Source organism: Chelon labrosus (genome assembly GCF_963514085.1).
Source record: "Chelon labrosus genome assembly, chromosome: 12".
NCBI classification, from domain to species: Eukaryota; Metazoa; Chordata; class Actinopteri; order Mugiliformes; family Mugilidae; genus Chelon; species Chelon labrosus.
Genome location: NC_140345.1, coordinates 17,370,295 through 17,390,567, shown reverse-complemented (window position 1 = coordinate 17,390,567; position 20,273 = coordinate 17,370,295). Strand labels below are relative to the sequence as shown.

At 41.6% G+C, this 20,273-nt stretch overlaps 1 protein-coding gene across 3 annotated transcripts in view; it reads left to right on the top strand.

Moving 5' to 3' along the window:
• Positions 1-20,273, top strand: part of dnah5 (dynein, axonemal, heavy chain 5) — a gene marked incomplete at its 5' end in the record, with an annotated part of 96,184 nt that overhangs the window by 8,365 nt on the left and 67,546 nt on the right. Inside the window, 37 exons of one of the 3 annotated variants that reach the window (XM_084557097.1) lie at positions 362-496; positions 710-794; positions 975-1,147; positions 2,527-2,745; positions 3,101-3,238; positions 4,670-4,846; positions 5,011-5,124; positions 5,267-5,374; positions 5,795-5,917; positions 6,146-6,361; positions 6,983-7,009; positions 8,313-8,420; positions 9,453-9,538; positions 9,718-9,925; positions 10,072-10,185; positions 10,348-10,554; positions 10,732-10,812; positions 12,500-12,590; positions 12,879-13,024; positions 13,251-13,428; positions 13,603-13,857; positions 14,218-14,414; positions 14,537-14,630; positions 14,918-15,060; positions 15,266-15,342; positions 15,427-15,551; positions 15,631-15,866; positions 16,132-16,350; positions 16,501-16,563; positions 16,721-16,959; positions 18,122-18,269; positions 18,364-18,456; positions 18,645-18,844; positions 19,025-19,178; positions 19,402-19,565; positions 19,736-19,892; positions 20,060-20,272. In XM_084557097.1, the coding sequence (XP_084413223.1) occupies positions 362-496; positions 710-794; positions 975-1,147; positions 2,527-2,745; positions 3,101-3,238; positions 4,670-4,846; positions 5,011-5,124; positions 5,267-5,374; positions 5,795-5,917; positions 6,146-6,361; positions 6,983-7,009; positions 8,313-8,420; positions 9,453-9,538; positions 9,718-9,925; positions 10,072-10,185; positions 10,348-10,554; positions 10,732-10,812; positions 12,500-12,590; positions 12,879-13,024; positions 13,251-13,428; positions 13,603-13,857; positions 14,218-14,414; positions 14,537-14,630; positions 14,918-15,060; positions 15,266-15,342; positions 15,427-15,551; positions 15,631-15,866; positions 16,132-16,350; positions 16,501-16,563; positions 16,721-16,959; positions 18,122-18,269; positions 18,364-18,456; positions 18,645-18,844; positions 19,025-19,178; positions 19,402-19,565; positions 19,736-19,892; positions 20,060-20,272 (5,511 nt within the window). The remainder of the gene's footprint in view (positions 1-361; positions 497-709; positions 795-974; positions 1,148-2,526; positions 2,746-3,100; positions 3,239-4,669; positions 4,847-5,010; positions 5,125-5,266; positions 5,375-5,794; positions 5,918-6,145; positions 6,362-6,982; positions 7,010-8,312; positions 8,421-9,452; positions 9,539-9,717; positions 9,926-10,071; positions 10,186-10,347; positions 10,555-10,731; positions 10,813-12,499; positions 12,591-12,878; positions 13,025-13,250; positions 13,429-13,602; positions 13,858-14,217; positions 14,415-14,536; positions 14,631-14,917; positions 15,061-15,265; positions 15,343-15,426; positions 15,552-15,630; positions 15,867-16,131; positions 16,351-16,500; positions 16,564-16,720; positions 16,960-18,121; positions 18,270-18,363; positions 18,457-18,644; positions 18,845-19,024; positions 19,179-19,401; positions 19,566-19,735; positions 19,893-20,059; position 20,273) is intronic. The other 2 variants (XM_084557099.1, XM_084557098.1) reach the window with 2 other exon arrangements.

The window sequence follows — 20,273 nt, the reverse complement described above, 5'->3', positions numbered from 1 at the left end:
CTTTGATGATTTGTGGCGCAGCTATCAAAGGAGAATACTGGTCATTGGCAGAATCCTAAGGATTATTTCTTTTCTTTTTTTCATATATTTTATTGCAAAAACTCTACATAACTGTGGTTCTTTGAATGCGCCGTTATTTAAATGTCTGAGTCAAAGCTAAGAGGAGAGCTTCAATCTTCTGTCATTACCCACAACCTCACCAGTACACATCAAGTATGTGAAATATGGTTTGAAGGCTATATGCACTATTTGGTCATGAGATTGACTTCAGTCAGTTCTGAGTGTTGCTGATAAAGCAGCAAGAGGATGTAGTTTTTATTAAGTTTAACATGAGCCTATTTTTTTTTCTATTTTCTATTAGCAAAAGCTGAAAGAGGAGCGTGAAGCTAAGCGTGCCCAGCTTGATGGAAGGCACGACTACATCCTCAGTATTGTGGCTTCATGCCTGGCACTGGAGAAAGCTGAAGTGGAAGATGCCGTACTGGAAGGGAATCAGGTACTTTATTAGTGTTTTTATTACTTTTTTTTAAAAAAGAAAATTGCATCTCCCTTAAACACTATAACAACCCTTGCAAGACATTAGGAGTTAGCATTTGTGTTGATAAAAAATTACTTGGGTAATAATTTTATTTCTGCACCCATAGCATAGCTGGACTGCATCAACACTGACATGTACCAAATGTGAAGCTTAAGTTTTTATGTTTCTCAGATTGACCGCATGGAGCAGTTCTTTGTGGTGGACGGTCTTCCACACCTCATGTTTTACTATCAGGACACTGAGCCAGTGGAAGCAGGTAATGTGAAAATCTTCACTCACTGTATGAAAAAATGTATGAAAGTAATAGATTATGCATGAGCGACTGCTGCAACGCATCACGATGAGGTTCTGCCTGTATCAAGATCAAAGTAGGAAGTCAGAGCTGATTGCCATGATACCTTTTGTTGTTTGAATGTCCAATTCTTTACTGAAGCAGCAGCAGCAGCAGCAGCTTCCGCGCCCACCCAGCTCGGTGTACAACAGCCTGGTCGCAGCAAGAAGTCTAAAGTGTTTGTGACAGATGGGAGGGATGTGGCACTGACCGGAGTCTGTGTCTTCTTCACCAGAGCCAACACGTCGAAGGCAATCACCTCTGAGAACATACACAGAGTGAGTCAGTTTGCACTGATTTGAGAAACATAAGCTTAGAGTCATAAGTTAATTGAGGGTAAGAGAAAGTTGACTGAAAATAAAGCAAAACTGTGCATTAAATTTGACACATAGTTTGTTTAGGGACATTCTGGAGGAGTCATCTGTTGTCCTGTCAATCTGCCTGACATCAGTTTATCAAACTTCATTTCTGACACTAAATAGTCACATGTGAAAAGGTAGCCAACACACAGAGGTTCAGGATAAAGCTGACTAATGTCAAATTCAACTATGTATTCCATACACGTCGGCAAACATACTAGTGTTTCAGCATGGTGGCCTAAATAGGGAGCTTGGAAGAAAATGGAGGTCAAGACATTTATATTCATGAGTCGAGCTGTATAATACTGGATCTACATACTTTTTAATGGCATGACTACAGTTCTGGTCCAGCCATTTGTTGGATAAATAATTTCCACTAACTAAGGAAGCTTCAGCTATAACACTGTGACTGGTACAGGGAGTTCTGGCCATTGATTCCAACTAAACACCTGCTGTCTGCAGCAAAGCTAATCACCTGCAATGATAACAGGTCATGTTTCCCACGAGATGCTCACAGCAAGAGATGGAAGTACAATTATTGGTGTATGTAAGAAGAGAAAATGAGAGAGCATACTAAAAGACCTACGATACCTGTGGTGAATTTCAATAAACATATTAACAGAAACAGAAAATTACAATCCTAATAAATGAGTCATATAAGAAACGGGAAGGCAGATTGTGTGGATTTGTGTTTGTGAGTTTGTGAGTGATGATTTCTCCATGATTGCTCGAGTCTAGCCAAATAATTACTGCCAGGATTGAACAGATAAAAAGATGGTGTATACTGATCAGCCACAACATTAAAACCACAATAACATTGACCATCTTGTGACAGTACAATGTTGTGCTGGGAAACTTTTGGATCTGCTATTCGTGTGGTTGTTACTTAGACATGTACCACCCACCCAGACCAGACCAAGCACCCCCACCCCATGGCAATGACACTCCTTGATGCCAGCAGCCATCCCCAGCAGGATGCAGCCTGATACAGGCACACACAAAAACACTTTAGGAACTACTCAAAAAACATGAAGGACAGCACAAGTTGTTGACCTGGCCTCCAAATTCACTAGATCCCAAACTAATCAAGTATCTGTGAGATGCACTGGAACAAGCCTGATCCACAGACACCCCTCCCCTCAACCCATAGGTCCCAAAGACCCCAACTAACAATATTCTGTTATAAATTTAATTTCTGAAAATCTGAAGAAGTTTAGTTAAGATTTAGTTCTTGCAAATAGACAGTGTCAGACTCACTGTCTTTCCAGAGATGTGTTCACTTTCATGTCTTTTTTTAGGATGTGAATTTCAACATGTTGGACACGACAGAAGTGGGTCTGTTAAAAAGTGTGGAACAGTTGCTCTCTGAGATCTTCATCCCCACGCTGAGGAAGATGAACCATGGTTGGGGGGAGCTGGCCAGTCCCCAGGCCCAGGCTGTCAAACAGGACTTCATATCCTCATTAGAGGGCTTTGTGTCGGTTTTGGCTGGAGCACAGGAGAGCCTACAAGAAAAGGTATGAAGATTAAATCTTAACCAAGCTGTACTTAAGATAATTCACACATTTGTGCAAATAAACATATACATTGCCTGGAAAAATACAAGAAACTGCATTTGTATTTTTGCAAAATATAGCTTTAACTGAAGATATGTGAACCATTGTCATTACAATGTGTTTCCTATTTTATTAAAGAGACTCTGTAAAAGCACCACACCAAGTCTTGCAACCCTAAAATTACTCCACAGCACAGCCTCTGGTTTTGTTTGTTTTGCTGAAATAAAATTGTTATTCAAAATCACACAGTCATATTCAGAGGCACATAAATTATATAACAGCAAAAACAAAATATTCTGTCATGGCTTGCTTCCAGGTTACCTTGAAAGAGTGTGACATGTTTGACTTGCGGGTGCTGAAAGGCCCGTCGGACTACATGGCCGCAGCCAACAGCACAGAGACCACAGAAAAGATAGAGGCCTGCATGAAAGTGTGGATCAAGCAGATAGAACAGGTGAGAAAGTATCCACAAACATGTTACTGCTAAGTTGTGCACAGAAGGTTGTGGCGACGTTTTGGAATAGAACTTATTCCCACTTTGCATTAACTGTCTTTGAATGTGCCATTAGCAGGTAAAGCTGAACGAGTGTCCTGTACTGTAAGACAAAAATGCAACTGGATATGTGTTAAATATTTCATGAAGATGAGCAACAAATGCACAGAGCTTGTTCATCCTGATAAGAAGCAAAGGCAAGGTACACTCACCGGCCACTTCATTCTAATGTAACAGTCCTGCACTGAATCTTAGCTTCATAGTAGTGCAACTGTGTTTTTATTTTGGGGGCTGTGGTTTGTAATACTATTGAATTGTATTGTGTTGTACCGACACATGTTTCTATTATTTCGACAACTCCATTTTAGACAGTGTGCTAGACTAAATAACGGAAACACTTTTAACAATATCACAAACTGCATCCGCCAAAATCATCATACAGCTGAATTACCACCTTTCCTACAGTGTTTAGTGCAGGACTTTTAGAATGCATTTGTTTTTACTAGTGTACCTAATGAATTGGCCAGTGAGTGTATGCATTTGTTTTCCTTGCACAGTTATTTATTCAAATAAAACTGATTATATTATATGGCAGCACATACTATTTTGCAGTTGTAATAAATTACACAAAAAGCACGTGTTTTCAATTCAGGATTTTTTGTTAACTTTGATATATATATATATATATATATATATATATATATATATATATATATATTCGTAAACCGATCAACCACAACATTAAAACCACTGACGGGAGAAGTAAATAACATTGACCATCTTGTGACAATGCAATGCTCTGCTGGAAAACTTTTGGACCTGGGATTCATATGGATGTTACTTAGACATGTACCACCCACCTGGACCAGACCAGGCACCCCCACCCTATAGCAATAACACTCCTTAACGGCAGCAGCCATACCCAGCAGGATGCAGCCTTACACAGGCACAAAAATGCTTTAGTAACAACTCAGAAAATATGAAAAACAGCACAAGGTGTTGACCTGGCCTCCAAATTCACTCGATCCCAAACTGATCATGTATCTGTGGGGTGTACTGAAACACGTCTGATCCATAGAGGCCCCTCCCCTCAACCCACAGGACCCAAAGGCCCCCACTAACAACATTCTGTTGCCAGACACCATAGGACACCTGCAGAAGGCCCATGTCCTTTCTCTGATGGGTCACAACTGTTTTGGAGGCAAAAGGGAGACCTACACAATATTAGGAAGATGGTCATAATGTTATGCCTGATCGGTGTATATATGCATTTAATGTTCCAAAGTAATTCTAGGTCTGCTGTGAAAGAATTTATGACTGCCACACTAAAATGGCCAAATACAGAAATAGAGCTTGAAAAGGGAGCAGATATACAGTATGTTTGTTTATCAGGTTCTAGCTGAGAGTGACCAGCTTCGAAAGGAAGCGGACGACCTCGGCCCTCGTGCTGAGCTGGACCACTGGAAGAAACGCATGTCCCGATTCAACTACCTTCTGGACCAGCTAAAGAGCCCTGATGTCAAGGCTGTGCTGGGCGTGCTTTTGATGGCCAAATCTAAACTCATAAAGGTCAGATATGACAAAAACATCAATCTCTGCTCGGCCATACCGAATGAACACATTTCTTAGGATGCTGTTTTGCTTTTTGCCTAAAACTTTTATGTCCATCAAATCACTCTTCTATATTTTGACGCAGCCTTACAGTAAATGCAATAACTGTGTGTTTGGTCTAGTCGTGGAAAGAGCTGGACACTAGGATTACTGATGCAGCCAATGAGGCCAAAGACAATGTCAAGTACCTCTACAGCCTGGAGAAGTTTTGTGACCCTCTCTACAACAGTGACCCTGTAAGAATAAAACTTTAATCTCTCTAAAGATGAAGTGGTGTGCTGCTTTAAAAACACACAAGGCGATCAGTACCCATGTTGAACTGTCGCACATTTTGTGCTTATGAATAAACACACACTTTTTTTTCTGTTTCACCCGTAGGTGTCAATGGTCGATGCAATCCCAGGTCTGATCAATGCTATCAGGATGATTCACAGTATCTCTCGCTACTACAACACGTCGGAGAAGATTACATCACTTTTTGTCAAGGTGGGGGTGGCCGCTATCCCACAAGATTCATCAATGATAAATAGATCATAATGAACAAATGGGATTCAGTGGAGGTGGAGGTGTCTAGTCTGGATATTCTCTTCATTTGTAATCTGAGATCTGTAATTTTCTTTTTTTAACGGATGAATAAAACATGAAAACAATGCATTTTCTGCCTACTAAGTGCTCAGTTACATTAACTCAGCGTGAAAAACAAGAATTATGCACAAAACGATCCCGTTTCATTCAGAACCTCCTGGTGTGCAAATTACAGGCTTGATTTACAAAAGAGCGGATGTGGATGGAATACAAATGTCAGAATGTTTCACCGATCGTGTTACGGCACCAAAACAAATTTCCTCTTTGACCTTTTGATACCTGCGCATGTCTTGATTTCACCGAACCCGTCTATATCTCCAGGTGACAAACCAGATGATCACAGCCTGCAAGGCCCACATCACAAATAATGGCCTTAATTCAATATGGGACCAGCCTCAGCAAGTTGTTGTTGACAAAATCAAAGCTGCCATCCATCTAAACCAGGTACTGGACAATGCTTATTTGATGTCTATATAGAGTCACGTGCATATTGTTTGAATTTTTATTAATAATCATCGCATTACTGTTACAAGAATACATGAGAATACAGATTTAGATGAATACACCATCCTTTTCTTGGTTTAAGAAAGAGTGCAAAGTTTTTCTTCCATCCCACCTTGCTATGTGGATAGACATGACCAGCTTTGTTTTGTGTCATACCGTGTTGTTCAGGAGTACCAGCGGTATTTCCATAAAACCAAGGAGAAGCTGGAGCAGACTCCCTCAGAGAGGCAGTTCGACTTCAGCGAGATGTACATTTTCGGGAAGTTTGACACGTTCCAGCGACGACTGAACAAGATCCTTGAAATGTTCAGCACCATTTCCACTTACTCTGCCCTGCAGGACTCCAAGATAGAAGGACTGGAGACCATGGCCACCCGGTTTCAAGTGGGTATATTGTGAAATCGGATTGTTGTAAATTCATGTCGATAACATAGAGAGGCATGCCATTAAATGATGAAATGCCGCTGCTAGCCAGCTGAGCCTGCGCTCCTCCTGCCATGTATTGATGCTGAATGTCTTGTCAATGGATGGTTAATGAAAGGCTTTTACAGCAGACTACAGCAATGCTGAGAACAGGCTTTACGGCTCCTATGTAACTAGTATTTACATGAAATATATAAAAAAAAGCTTATAAACTGTAGGGTGAATAAATATCTTGGCGGACTAGACCTACAATATACTGATGACGTGACATGAGGACAGCATCTTCTTTATGTTGAGATATTCAAGACAATAACAGTGTACATGTCAGCGCAGCTTCCAAACAACTTCAGATTGAACACTTAGAAGGACAGTGGGAGATTACTGTCTTTATTCCCTCCTTTCATTTTGTGCAGAATCGTTTTTTTCAGTTCACACAGTTGGACTGCTTGTACTGCCTTGCGTCGTAGAAAGTAATGAATATGAATATGCATGTCATTGCTTGTAATCAGCGTGTGGACGTTTTGTCTTTGGAGTATATTGACGTAAGCTGTCTGTTTGTTTCTGCTCTCCTTGGATGTGCAGACTGCAGAAATGCAGGGGAAATGGGAGGTAATGTCTTCAACCTTTAGCAATGCATGGCCCATTCTTATAGTCGAAAGCATGTCGGGGTAAAATTGCATGTCTGTGAATTTTACCACTGTGAGTGTAGTATCAGTAAAAGCGTACTAACTGCATGGGACATTAACATTAAAGAGAGGTTAGGTCCATTTAGTTAAATACATAATATGTACTGCAATGTCCATTTTTGTGCCGATTAAACAATTTTGTATGCCACGGATTTTAGTGTGAACTTTGAAGGCTTTAGATGACCTGCAGTTCCTGTGTTCCAAGCTCCAAACAGACAAAATCTGTGCATTTTATGACGTTACAAGTCATGTAACTTCCAGTCCTATCAAAGATCTAATTAATATAGTCCAGTATCATAAATACTGTAGAATTTAGATGGCTCATTGTCCTATAAAACTTGCTGAACATAAAAAATTGAAAACTCCAATTGGATTCTTACAAATAACAGCTGGCTTTGCCTTTTAAAAAACAGAAAAGTCCATCTGTCTACATTACTGTCTACATTAGATTACAGACATATCCGTATGTTCATGTTGATGCGACTAACGTTAGACAACCGGACACCATCTGCCTCTGCGCCATTGGATTCATTGCTGCAGACAGTTATCATACTCACTCACCACTGTGAGTTATGTGAGAAGGTTAGATGGTCTTCACTGGCATCTATGAGGCATATGCATCGCTGTGTCTTCATTTACAAAGCCTTGCTATCTAAACATCCAATATATTTATCTTCTCTAGTTGAGTTCAGAGTTGATAGCCATAACCTCCAATCACGTGAGTGACTTTGAAAGTTATTCCCGAAAGTCACTATTTTAATTGGCGTGGTTGTGTATGCGGTGGCCGTTTTGAATGAATGATTTGTATCCTTGTGATCCTGTGAGTATGTAATTTGTTCTCAGGTTTCTCTTGCAAATGAGATCTTGATCCCAGTGAGACTTCCTGAATAAATAAAAGCTCGACTAACTAACTAAATGTTTTGCATGCCAGTTCAGTCTAGTTCGCCCTCGTGTAATTCCATCGGCCCTTTCAAATAACCAAACAGAAGAGACGCCAGACCTCTCTGTTGAAACTGACAGTTTGCTTCAAAGTGTATCCATAATTCATGTTGAGCCATAACACTTTCTGTTAAATTTCCCTTGCAATATATTACTCAGTTTCAAAACCTTGATTAATCTCAAAGGGCCACGTCTTGCCATGTGGGCAGATTTGCTTCACTATTTTGGATTTAGAAAAGATAAATATTTAACTTTTCCATGCATTTGTGCTTCTATGTCTGGAGCAGGCTATTGTGCTGAACATAAAGAACAAACACTACAGTTTCCTGGACCAGAGAAGAACCGACTTTGATGTTGACTATGAGGAATTCTGCAAGAGCACCTTTGAGCTCCATGTAAGTTGAGAGACTCTTTCCATAGTAACCATTTTGGCATGTCAAAGCAGGGTAAACAGTTAGCAAGCCAACAAGTGAATAATTGAATATAGGACATGCAAAGTCAATATGAAACATGAGGCTGTTGCATCAACAACAGCGGTGTATCAACATTTTCTCTCTGAAAAAAGTCATGACAAACATCACAACTCATGAGCTTTCCACTTAGAGGGCTGTACATATTGAGTCTTCTCCTGAACATGGTAAACAGGGCCCAATTTGAGGGCAGCATAACCATTTATCAAACGGCTGAGTCACTTAATGGCAGAAAGGTATAATGAAAGGATGAGGCCATTGGGAATATGAACGTTTTCCTCAGATATATACCACCAACTTGTTGTTGTGAATACCACTAATTTAATCGATTACACCTATGCTTACAGGGCTGTAACATGTCAAAATGGATGCTGTGAAAAGGGCTGTTACATACTCTGTGAGAAGTGAGAAATTTGTTCTTGCTTCTGGAGCTGCGAGAACAAGAACAAAGTTCGTTTTGGCCAAGTAATTTAAATTTCACGAGAAACTCAAGTGCTGAACTCCGGGGAAATCTCGGGAAATCCTCAATGGAAAGCCTCATAGGGCCATACTGCCGCATACGTCACACGCGCTAAGCATCGTGGGAGATGCGGGAGACGGATGACGAGAGGCACTTTTCTTATTATTTTCGGATGTTGGCCAGTCGTTTTGACAACCGTGTCCGTCGGATCACACCGTCCCGACACACAGTAGCCTATGCCGATTTCTACCCAGGACAGATTAGCGGACACACTGCGAATATTAGCATTTGAGAGCTCACAGAGGATTTCCACTTTTCCACGTTAACCACGCCCACTTCCAATTTCTGACCAATCACAGAATAGTAACCGGACACTACATGAGATAAAAGTTCTGCCCGGTTGATGTGTCGTTGCACTGGCGCGGGGCTTTGAGGGATGTTGGGTTAATTGTCTCAAAAGTTATTTTTGTAAATACTGCTGGAGTTTGTGTTTCCAGAATCAGCTGAAGAGTTTCATGGACAGCACCTTTGACAAAATTCAAAATACAGAAAGGGCTCTAAACGTGCTGAAGAAATTTGAAAGGTAAGCACTTTATCACTCATTAATCTGTAACATTCACCACAAAATATCTTGATCCTGCTCCACAGGTCAGAATAGACCTTGAGCTTGTTTTCATTTTTTTTTTAACACTGGTTGTCTATATTCTGATTGACTAATCAAATGCATCTACTTTTATGTATTTTTGTGCTGCTGCTTCACAGACTTGGCATCCCAGATCTTGGCATTGACGAGAAGTATCAGCGCATTCTGCAGAACTATGGCCGGGACATTGAAATGGTCTCCCGCATCTACATGAAGCAGAAACTTGACCCACCTGTCGGCAGGGACTTGCCCCCAGTGGCGGGTCGGATCATGTGGGCTCGGCAACTGTACAGCCGAATCCAGGGTCCCATGGATCTCTTTCAACAGGTAGTTTCAATAATTAATTGACTGATCGTTTGAGTTTCTGTCTTTCTACAGTTATGTTTGGCTCAGCCTAGTTTTTGCTGATTTGCAATTAGCCTGTCTGTGCATGTCCCTTCCAAGTTAAACAGTACCTTTCTGTTCATGTGTAGCATCCAGGAGTTCTTTCCACACCAGAGGCTAAGAGGATCATCAGGAACTTTAACAGGGTGGCAAGAGTTCTGTTGGAATTTGAGATGCTCTATCATCACGACTGGATGAAAAAGGTAAAGGTATACTGTACATAAGCTATTAACATTCACTGCTTTCTCTCACTGATTGTCTTTCTTTCTATATCTTTATTTCCCGTCTTGCCCACACTTCTCCGTTTGCATCTTTTGCAAAACTCACACTAAACTCTCCCATCCATCTTTCTACATCCTACGTAGATGGAGGATGCCAGGGTGGGGCTGCAGGCCTCCCTGCTGGTCAGGTCTCCAGCAACAGGGGAACTGTTCGTCAACTTTGACCCAGAGATTCTGACCCAGATCAGGGAGGTGAACTGCATGACAAGGATGAATTTGGAGATCCCACCCTTTGCTGCTCTGCTGCAGCTGAAACAGGACACCCTGAAAAAGAACTACAACAAATTACAGGTGGATTTTACGAACTGCCTGCAAATACATACACATGAGAGACTTATAGACACAAGGAAAAACTCAGGTCAATAGAAAAAAAAATCACTTGTATTTACAGCATGCTCCAGAAAGGAAATTAATTCTGTGGTTCTGTGAGTGAATACATTGAATATATTGACATCTTTCCTGTTTCAGTTGATGCTGAGTGAGAACACCAGAGTGCGGGCTAAGATTCAGAGTGCTTTTGAACAGCTGGCCACGCCACATCTAGCGAAGGTAAGACGTGGTTGTGATATTGTTTAACATTTAATCTCTATAACTCATTCTTCACACTTAATGATTTTCAAGTGCTGGTCCTACTGACAAAATCACAGGTAAACATCATGCCATGTTTGTTGAGGTCTTAGATAATGTGGCCAGCTTTGAGTATTCTCAATATATATATATATATAGTATATCATACTTGGCATCTGCCATTGGCTTCCTCGTGTGACCCCAACATAACATCACCAGTTCACATATGGAACAAGCTCAGATCTAACTTTCAGAGGTGAACGAGTTGAGTCGCTGACTGTAAAGCCAGTTTCCTTCTCCGGAGATGAGATAATCAGTGGTCAGCGTGTAGCCTCAAGAAAGCTGTGCTCAACAAATCTCTTGCTGTGTGGTGCTCATTTTAACACCCACTAAAATATAAAATGCGCTCGACACTTGGCACAAGAGAGCTCAGCAAACTTGAAATAATGTTAAATGAAAAGAATATCAGGCATATTATATCACTGCAACGACTGCCTTTGCATTTCTACAAGTGTTAAAACCTGTGTGGGTACGTCGGTGTGTGTGTGTTAATATGCGTGCACAGAGTTTTATCATGATTGGTAAAAGCAAGTGTCTATTTGTCTATTTTGATATGTGGTTAACTGGTTTTGGCAACTTAGGTCATTATGTGTAGTGCCACAGTTTTCACCTTAAGATGTATCTTAATACAATTTTAAAAAATCAGACTCAATATTAGTTTAATGAATAGTTGCAGCCCTTGCAGCGAGAGTGCAATATTTATCCAGTTACCTTTACCACATTAAGCAATTAGGTCGATTTTAATTTACATTTAAAAACAAAAGTTGGCCAAAGTGCTGTGCAATTAGAGTTGAAAAACCTATTAAACCAAACAGGAAACAACACAGAAGAAAAGGGAATTAAAAATACCAATTTAAAACACACAATAAAAAAAGCAGCTTCACTACTGAATTAAATGAATAAAGGAATGAAAATTAGCTTTAAGATGGGATTTAAAAACAGGCAATGTCTGGGCCCGCCTAACAATGCCAAGGCAAAAGTGACTGAGGTTGTTCGAGCACAATCTCTTCTGTGCTTCAAACCTTGTTCTTGGTTCAACCAGAAGCCAGCGGTCAGTGGACTTGACTGACCTTAATGGGATGTGTGGTTGCAGGAAAACAGAGAGATAATTCAGAGCCAGTCCATTTAGTCATTTGTGGACAAACACTGCATTCTTAAAGTCAACCTTAAATGGAGGCCAGCGCGGGGTAACTGTGTCCTCACTCGAGTGTTCCTGTTAAAAGGCGTGCTGCATCATTTTTTAACGACTGCAAACATGAGAGAGAAGGCTTTACAGTAGTCGAGACGAGATGATTTAAAAGTATGGTATAAATAAAATGTTGAAAATATAGCAAATGCTCAACAAAATGATTAGGAACCATTGATCTAGGTGAGGGTTGTTTTGTGTTGTGTTACTAAGGCAAACACACTTAGCTAGATTTAGCTACAGAGCATAAACATCTGTGATAAGGAAGAACTTTTAAACAATAAATTCAAGACTGTGTTTGTCTTCAGATTTAGTTGCTCGGTCTGGTGACTTTTTCCAGCATCTCTGTCAAAATATGCCCGACTGTGCACAGCGGCTACTGTACAAAGTGTATCAACATACCAAACCACGCTTCTTTGACAGGTGGATGAGGCTATACAGCCGGGTTTGACCTCCCTCAACTGGACATCTCTGAACATAGAAAAGTATCTCAGCCGCATCGACAAGGCATTGGGTAAGCAAAAAATCCTGCAACTCAGCAACTGGCAGCATGTGATAAAATTTACATTAATGGATTCATTGTATACACACTCACGAGCAACCCTCGCATATATATTCCAGCCCTCTCCACACAGCACACTTTTTATACCGACCTCTTTATTTATTCCTCACTTTGATAAATTGCTCCCTCTGCACTTTTTCCCCCCTTCCTTCCTCCGATACTTGCAAAAATTCCTCGACTCCTACCCTCGACTCCTGTCCGTCTGTGTCCCCTCTTTTTCTGTTGTTCTTTTGTCTCCAGTCGATCTGGAGCTGTTGATGGACAGAGTGAACGACCTGGTGGAGTTTAGGATAGATGCAGTACTGCAGGAGATGAGCGTGTCCATGCTGTGTGTTCTTCCGGAGGACGAGCCGGTCACTTGTGAGGAGTTCGTTCAAACCACCAGGGTAAATAAATACTAACAACACGAGTTTCATGCAATAATAGTAACACAATCCTTTCTGCATAGTTTCTCAGTTATGCAATACCTGCACACTGTTGCTATAATTTGTAAAATGCTGTGGTGCATAGAGGCTTTGATATACTTCACACTTTCCAACACCTTTCACTCTTAAGATTGTTCTTCTCAGACTGCATCAATAATGAAACATGTTCTGATGGGCATGTGTATAGGACCTTTGCATAAGACAAGCCCAGAATCTCCACACTAAGAGCTCACTAGTGGAGGAGGCTGCCAACGAACTGATCAACATGCTGCTGGAGTTTGACCACAATCAGAGAGAGGAGGTGGAGAAGGTTGAAGAAGACAGCTGCACTGGCAGCAAGACTGTAGACCACATTGACAGCGAAGGTATGCCAACGTTTTCCTTTCTAGATCAAATAGAATGGCGTGTGATAACAGGCAAGCAGCTATAGGAGACAGGGTTAATGTCAAATGGATCAGCAGCACAGATATGCGAGAGAATAGGAAGGGAAAGGTCATAATTTAACTGTCATGCTCACTGTAGATGCGTGATCTCCTTAGGTGATGAGGAGGGTCGCTCGGAGGGCCGTCTCTTCTCCAGAAACACACTGGGCCCTCCTGCTAGCGTTGGTCCTTCTTCTCCCTTGGTGAGGAAGAGGAAGAAGAGGGATCTGATGGAAGTGATGGAGGAGGAAGCCCAGGAGCTGCTCTCCTACTTCAACCACCGCAACGTGGATGCCTTGCTCAGAGTGACACGCAACACCCTGGAGATGCTACGCAAGCGCATACACACCACCTCGCACATGCATTTCTTAGGTGGGTCTCGTGTAATACATAAAAAGTTATTCAAATGTTTCTGACAACAACCATACAACTGCTATTGGGAAGAAAGTAGAGAAAATAATGGCATAGTGGTAAAGCTTTTCTGCTCTAACAAAATTGCTTTCCATCCTGTTGGATTGCAGCCTCTTCTACTTTTATCAATGCCACGCTATCAGCAGGGCGTTTTATTTTTCAACTTTAAACACAGATCCTAGTCATTTCTGTCCTAGCATGTAACCACAAAACTAATTTAAGCCGTGTCAGGTGCCACAATGTCTGACTTGTGAAATATACTTTTGCAAGTCTTTACATCACATCACACTGTGTCAGAGCTACCCCGATCTCCCCCTGCAGCCGAGAGCGACTCACCCAGCCGTGGCAAATACAGTGGTCAGCAGGCTATTTTCAGAGTCGACGTGACCCTGTCCATCCCTAACATCGCCATGGTTCCTGCTCTGGAGGAGGTCCAGCAGGCTCTAAACCGGGCTGTAGAGTGTGTGGTCAGTGTCACCAAAGGAGTCAGCCAATGGAGCAAAGAAAGGATCTCAAAGGTTTGTTTGATCAGATGAAAGGGGCAATGCTACCGATTATTTTTTTAAATTATGTTTTGCCGGACTGGTGATTTTATGGTTCTGTATGGTTTATTTTGTAACATATGTGTTTGTTTTTGCAGAGAAAGATGAATGAAAGACGGATGGCGGCTCTCAAACAAGACAGTTCAGAGAGCGAATCTGACGATGGAGCAACGACGTACAGGAGCCTGGCTGGTATGAGAAGACTCACACTTTGTCTGTTATTTCCTGTTTTGGCAATAATGATGTATGATATAGTATCTATCTACGATGTTTCCAACATCCAACTGGATTCCTTATTTCACTCAGCTCAGTAGAGCAAAGACTGTTATGAACCCTGTTTACAAAATTTGCTTGAGCAATGCTGCACTGATATATAATTTAAAAAATGCATTATTCAAATTCAGCGCTAAAAAAAAGTCACTTTGCAGTCACTTGTGAGTGAATTTTCCATGACAACATGCATTGTGTTCTCCAAACAGAAGGCAGCACCTCAGATATTTCGGCATCGGTGATCCGGGCCATTCCATTCCAAGCCAGAAACTACTACAAGGGTGTGTCTGAGAACAAAGAGATAGTCAAGCTGGTGTCTGTCCTCAGCACCTCCATCACCTCCACCAAAAAGGTACGAGAATTGATAAAATTAAAGATTATTACTTGTTATATTTGTTTCATCTAATTCACAAATAAAATCTGTTAATTGTTAAGTGATATAGGCATCACCTGTTACTTTCATCTTCTGCATTTTAATCTTGTAATCTCCCCGAAAGATGAATTTTATGGTAAGTCCATTTCCAGTTTAACCCCTGTTTTATATTATTGTTATGTAGGAAGTGGTGACCGCTCTCGACCGTTTCAGCCGCTATCATCACATCTGGAGAAAGGACCGCGAAGACACCATCCGGAAGTATGTCAAACTGATTACTGGATATTCAGACCTGACTCCTAGGAACCATCACTCAGTTGTTTTGTTGGTTTGTGCTTTCCACAGATTCATCCAGGGGAGTCCCTTGCTATCCGAGTTTGAGAGCCAGATCCTGTTCTATCGAGATCTGGAGCTGGAAATAAACTCTGAACCGGAGTACATCACCGTGGGAGCCCTGGCCCTGTTCACATGTAAATTTGAACATAAAATTGCTCTTCAGCCAAACAATGACAGATCTCGGTATGCTCACATGTTATTTCTTCATACCAGCCTCCCTGAAGATGTCCCTAACTGCAGAAACCAAGAACTGGATGGTGGACTACGGTCTATACTGCAACAGGAAGTATCGCTCGGAGATGGAGCAGATCTTTGCTTTTGTGGATGAAGCAGGGAAGAAGCTGAATAGACAGATCAAAGACCTGGATGACATTCGCATTGCCATGGCTTCGCTCAAGGAGATCAGAGAGCACCAAATAACTATTGATTTCCAAGTTGGACCCATAGAGGTAAAATACAGAGTTATGGGTTTCACATATGGCACAGTTGAATGCTGACCTCCTTTTTCAGAGACACGCAAATGCACACAGCGGGAAAGAGCCTAAAGCGGTGACCGTGAAAGAATTTCAGCGTTTGAATGCTTCAGTAGTGTGTAGAGTGAGAACAGTCACAATGCTTTAAAGGTTACTGTAGTGTTTATGAACATAAAGCATTTAAATCTATGTGAAAGCTCAGTGAAATTCAGGAAATTAAACTTTATTTTCCCTCCTACAGGAGTCCTATGCAATGCTGCATAAATATGAACTGTCAGTGGCCAAGGAGGAGGCCGATAAAGTGGATACACTGCGTTACACCTGGGAAAAGCTGCTGTCCCGCAGCACGGAGGTGCAAAATGAAATGGTGTCGCTGCAGCCGAACTTCAGAGGAGAACTGCTCAGCAATGTGGAGACCTTTGTGGAAGACTGCCAACACTTTTACCAGGAATATGAGAAGGTAGAAGAAAAAGGCACAGACAAAAAACAACTCAGATGGCTTTGGGTTCACTTCCCAACCTTTTTTAATTACTGCACGTTATAACCATGGCTTGTTTAAAAGTTTGATAGCAAATGAGAAAAACTCACTTTACCACCCTCTCTACTTAAGGATGGTCCCATGGTGGTGGGGCTAGCTCCTCAGGATGCCAGTGACAGACTCATCATGTTCCAGGTTAGTTACTGGTTACTGGCTATACTGGTTATTTCAGTTTATTTGTGATTTGGGTCTAACAATTCATCTGGGTCCCAACAAAGGTAGTTCTTCAGGGAGGGATAATGTTATTTTTATGCAGTATCTGGACTAATTCTGTTGTCGTTCTCCTCTTCAGAATCGATTTGACAACCTGTTCAGGAAGTACATCACGTACACAGGTGGAGAGGAGCTGTTTGGACTTCCTGTTACCCAGCATCCTCAGCTGTTGGAAATTCGGAAGCAGCTGACCCTGCTGCAGAAGTTGTATGGCCTTTACAACAACGTCATAGAAACAGTCAATGGTTACTATGATATCCTCTGGGCTGACATCCACATCGAGAAGATCAATAATGAACTGCTAGACTTTCAGACCAGGTTAGACAGTTTATTCATCTTAAATCTTTATTCAGTATTGGACTGATTGAACTGCATAATAGAGAGAGACACTTCCTGGAAAGATCAACCACCCCCTGCTGAACATTTATGTTCAAACTACAATAGTATTCAAGCTTCATCTTCAAAGTTATTACAGGAAGTGGGGGACTGGGACAAAGGAAAAGAAAAAAGAAGAAAAATCAAATGACATGATTTAGTCTGTCCTTGTCCCCTACTTCACCCCTTTCCTGGACTAATAGAAAGTCCTTGCACTGAAGTTGCTGTAAAAATATTTCCATTAACCATTTTATATGCCCCTCTATGCTTTTCTTGGCCCTCTGTCTGTCTACTAACAAGGCTTCAGCATGTTTCAAACTGAGGCTAAAAAAAATACAAGCCACAAAATTTAGGAAAAATACCATGGCTCCCCTTTTGTCTTGTCTCCTGACAGTGAGAAACTAGCTGAAGGCCAGAGGCAGTTTGTAGCCACAAGGGGATTATGTGGTGATATAAAAGTGGAAAAAGAGATGACAACCGCTTCCCCTGCCAAAAACTCTGTCTGTCGGTTTTAAAGGTGTTGTTTCAGGTTGGGTACACTGAGCAACTGTGCAGCAGAGCTTGTGCTAAACTTTTGAACTTTGAGTAGGGGATAATACCTCCCTCAGCAAGGGAGAACAAGCCCTTTATATCTGCACAGGGTTCTCTTCCATGAAGCCGTCCATGTTGAGCTCCCAGGTTTCTATAGTAGTCTAGAACAAGAGAATCAAATATGGACGCTTGGACGCTTGGAAAGGAAGGAGTGTTGTTTACAATGGTTTGTTGCAATCTGCGAATTGACCACTAGATGCCGCAAAATCCTAAACACAGGTCCTTTAAGACACCCCTGGGTTATTGACATTATTATTCTGCTTTTACAATGGCCCCTTTCCAACAAAGTGTCATATACAAATAAGATAAAAATAGCAGGTGTTCATTTACACATACAAATGCGTAACATATGTTATCATATCTATCCCAGAAATGGAATGAAATACAGGTGTGAAAGCACCCTGAGCTGCATACTCCTATCAGCCACAACAATAAAACCACCTGCCTAACATTGTGCAGGCTTTGGTAGGGCGTGCTTTGAGTTTGCTGACAATTGGTTCCTATGAACTACCAGGTGTCGCAAACTGCCTCGTGCTCTGAAGGAGTGGCAGGCTTTTCTAGACCTGAAGAAAACCATCGACGACTTCAGTGAATGCTGCCCCCTGCTGGAACTAATGACCAACAAGGCTATGATGACGCGTCACTGGAAGAGAATTACTGAGGTCAGTGGAAACATGGCCACCAGCACCACTACACCTCCTGTTCTGTTAAGTTTTTACAGGACAGTTATAGCTTTCTCATTTATTTTGTACCCAGGTGACTGGGCATGCCTTTGAGGTGGAGATGGACACATTCAAGCTACGTAACATTATGGAAGCTCCTCTGCTCAAGTATAAAGAGGAGATTGAGGTAAGAACAACTACTGGTAAAAATACATTCTTATTGCCCAATAGTGAATGACAAATAAAACAATTCCCACATCATTTAACTGTTTTCACTTTTCAAATGCATAAACCATTGTGAAAAGAAGTTTTTATAGTTCGTTAAATTAGTTATTTATTTAATACTAATTTATTACTCCGGTGGTTTTTGTACAGGATATCTGCATTAGTGCTGTGAAAGAGAGAGATATTGAACAGAAGCTCAAGCAGGTGATTGCCGAGTGGGACAACAAGACTTTTACATTTGCCAACTTTAAGACACGCGGAGAGCTGCTGCTGAGAGGAGACAGCACATCAGAGATCATTACCAGCATGGAGGACAGCCTAATGATGCTGGGGTCTCTTATGAGCAACAGGTATGTCAGGGTTGATTGTCATAATCATCAGCGTTTGATGAAGGCCGTAAAATTAAAATGTTGTACCCCAACAGCCCACGACGGGAAATCTAACTTAATGCCTCGAAGACTTAATAGCAGCTGCACAAGTGTGTGTGTCACAATGTGAGGTTAATGTGCAACATTTAACCTGTCTCTCAGGTACAACACACCGTTCAAAGGCCAGATTCAGAAGTGGGTCCAGAATCTCTCCAACACCACTGATATTATTGAACACTGGATGACTGTCCAGAACCTCTGGATCTATCTTGAGGCTGTGTTTGTGGGTGGAGACATCGCCAAACAACTCCCTAAGGTAAGTTTTATATTACAGTGAATTATTAATTTTATTCTCCAGTCCGGAGATCATTTTTGAAAACGTTGTTCATGGCTCCTTGACCAAAACAAATCCCTGATGGCTCATATTTTAGTAATTATAACATAATTAAAAGGTTTTTCTACATGGTAACTTGAGTTTTTGCAAAATCTAACAATACAACCACTGATAATGAGATAAATGACGGACTCAATCTTTTTAGGAAGCTAAGCGTTTCTCTAACATCGATAAATCATGGGTGAAGATCATGATGCGAGCACACGAAATGCCCAATGTAGTGCAGTCATGTGTGGGAGATGAGACCATGGGACAGCTGCTTCCTCACCTCCTAGAACAGCTGGAGATATGTCAGAAGTCACTTACAGGGTGGGTACAAAGGACTTAAATCAAATCAAACAAATTGAAACAATATGAAGGCTTTAATCATTTGGATGACTTTTGATGTTAGGCTGCTAACTATGTGGCTTGTTGTATTATCTGTCAGCTGCCATGAGACTACTGCAAGTGACTTTGTTTGTTATCATATGGTGAAACAGCTATTTGGAGAAGAAGCGTCTGCTATTTCCTCGTTTCTTCTTCGTCTCTGACCCTGCTTTGCTGGAGATCCTGGGCCAGGCCTCCGACTCCCACACAATCCAGGCCCACCTTCTCAATGTCTTTGACAACATCAAGAGTGTCCGATTTCATGACAAGGTGAGTTTTTATGGAGCCAGTTAGACTTCTGGCAGGTCAAGACGATCTGACAAGCGATCTTTTTGCAGAAGTGAAGGATCAGTAAAATAGTGATTTCAGAATTGAACTGACTAATCAGTGTGGCGCAGAAATAGCGCAATCAATCTACTCAATCCTACCTTTCTCAGGTATATGACCGTATTCTGGCTGTGTCGTCACGAGAGGGGGAGACTGTGGAACTGGAGCGTCCCGTCACAGCAGAAGGGAATGTGGAGGTGTGGCTCAACGCCCTGCTGAAGGAATCCCAGAGGTCTTTGCACCTGGTGATTCGACAAGCTGCTCTGACCATCCAGGACACTGGCTTCCAGCTCATTGACTTCCTCAACTCATTCCCTGCTCAAG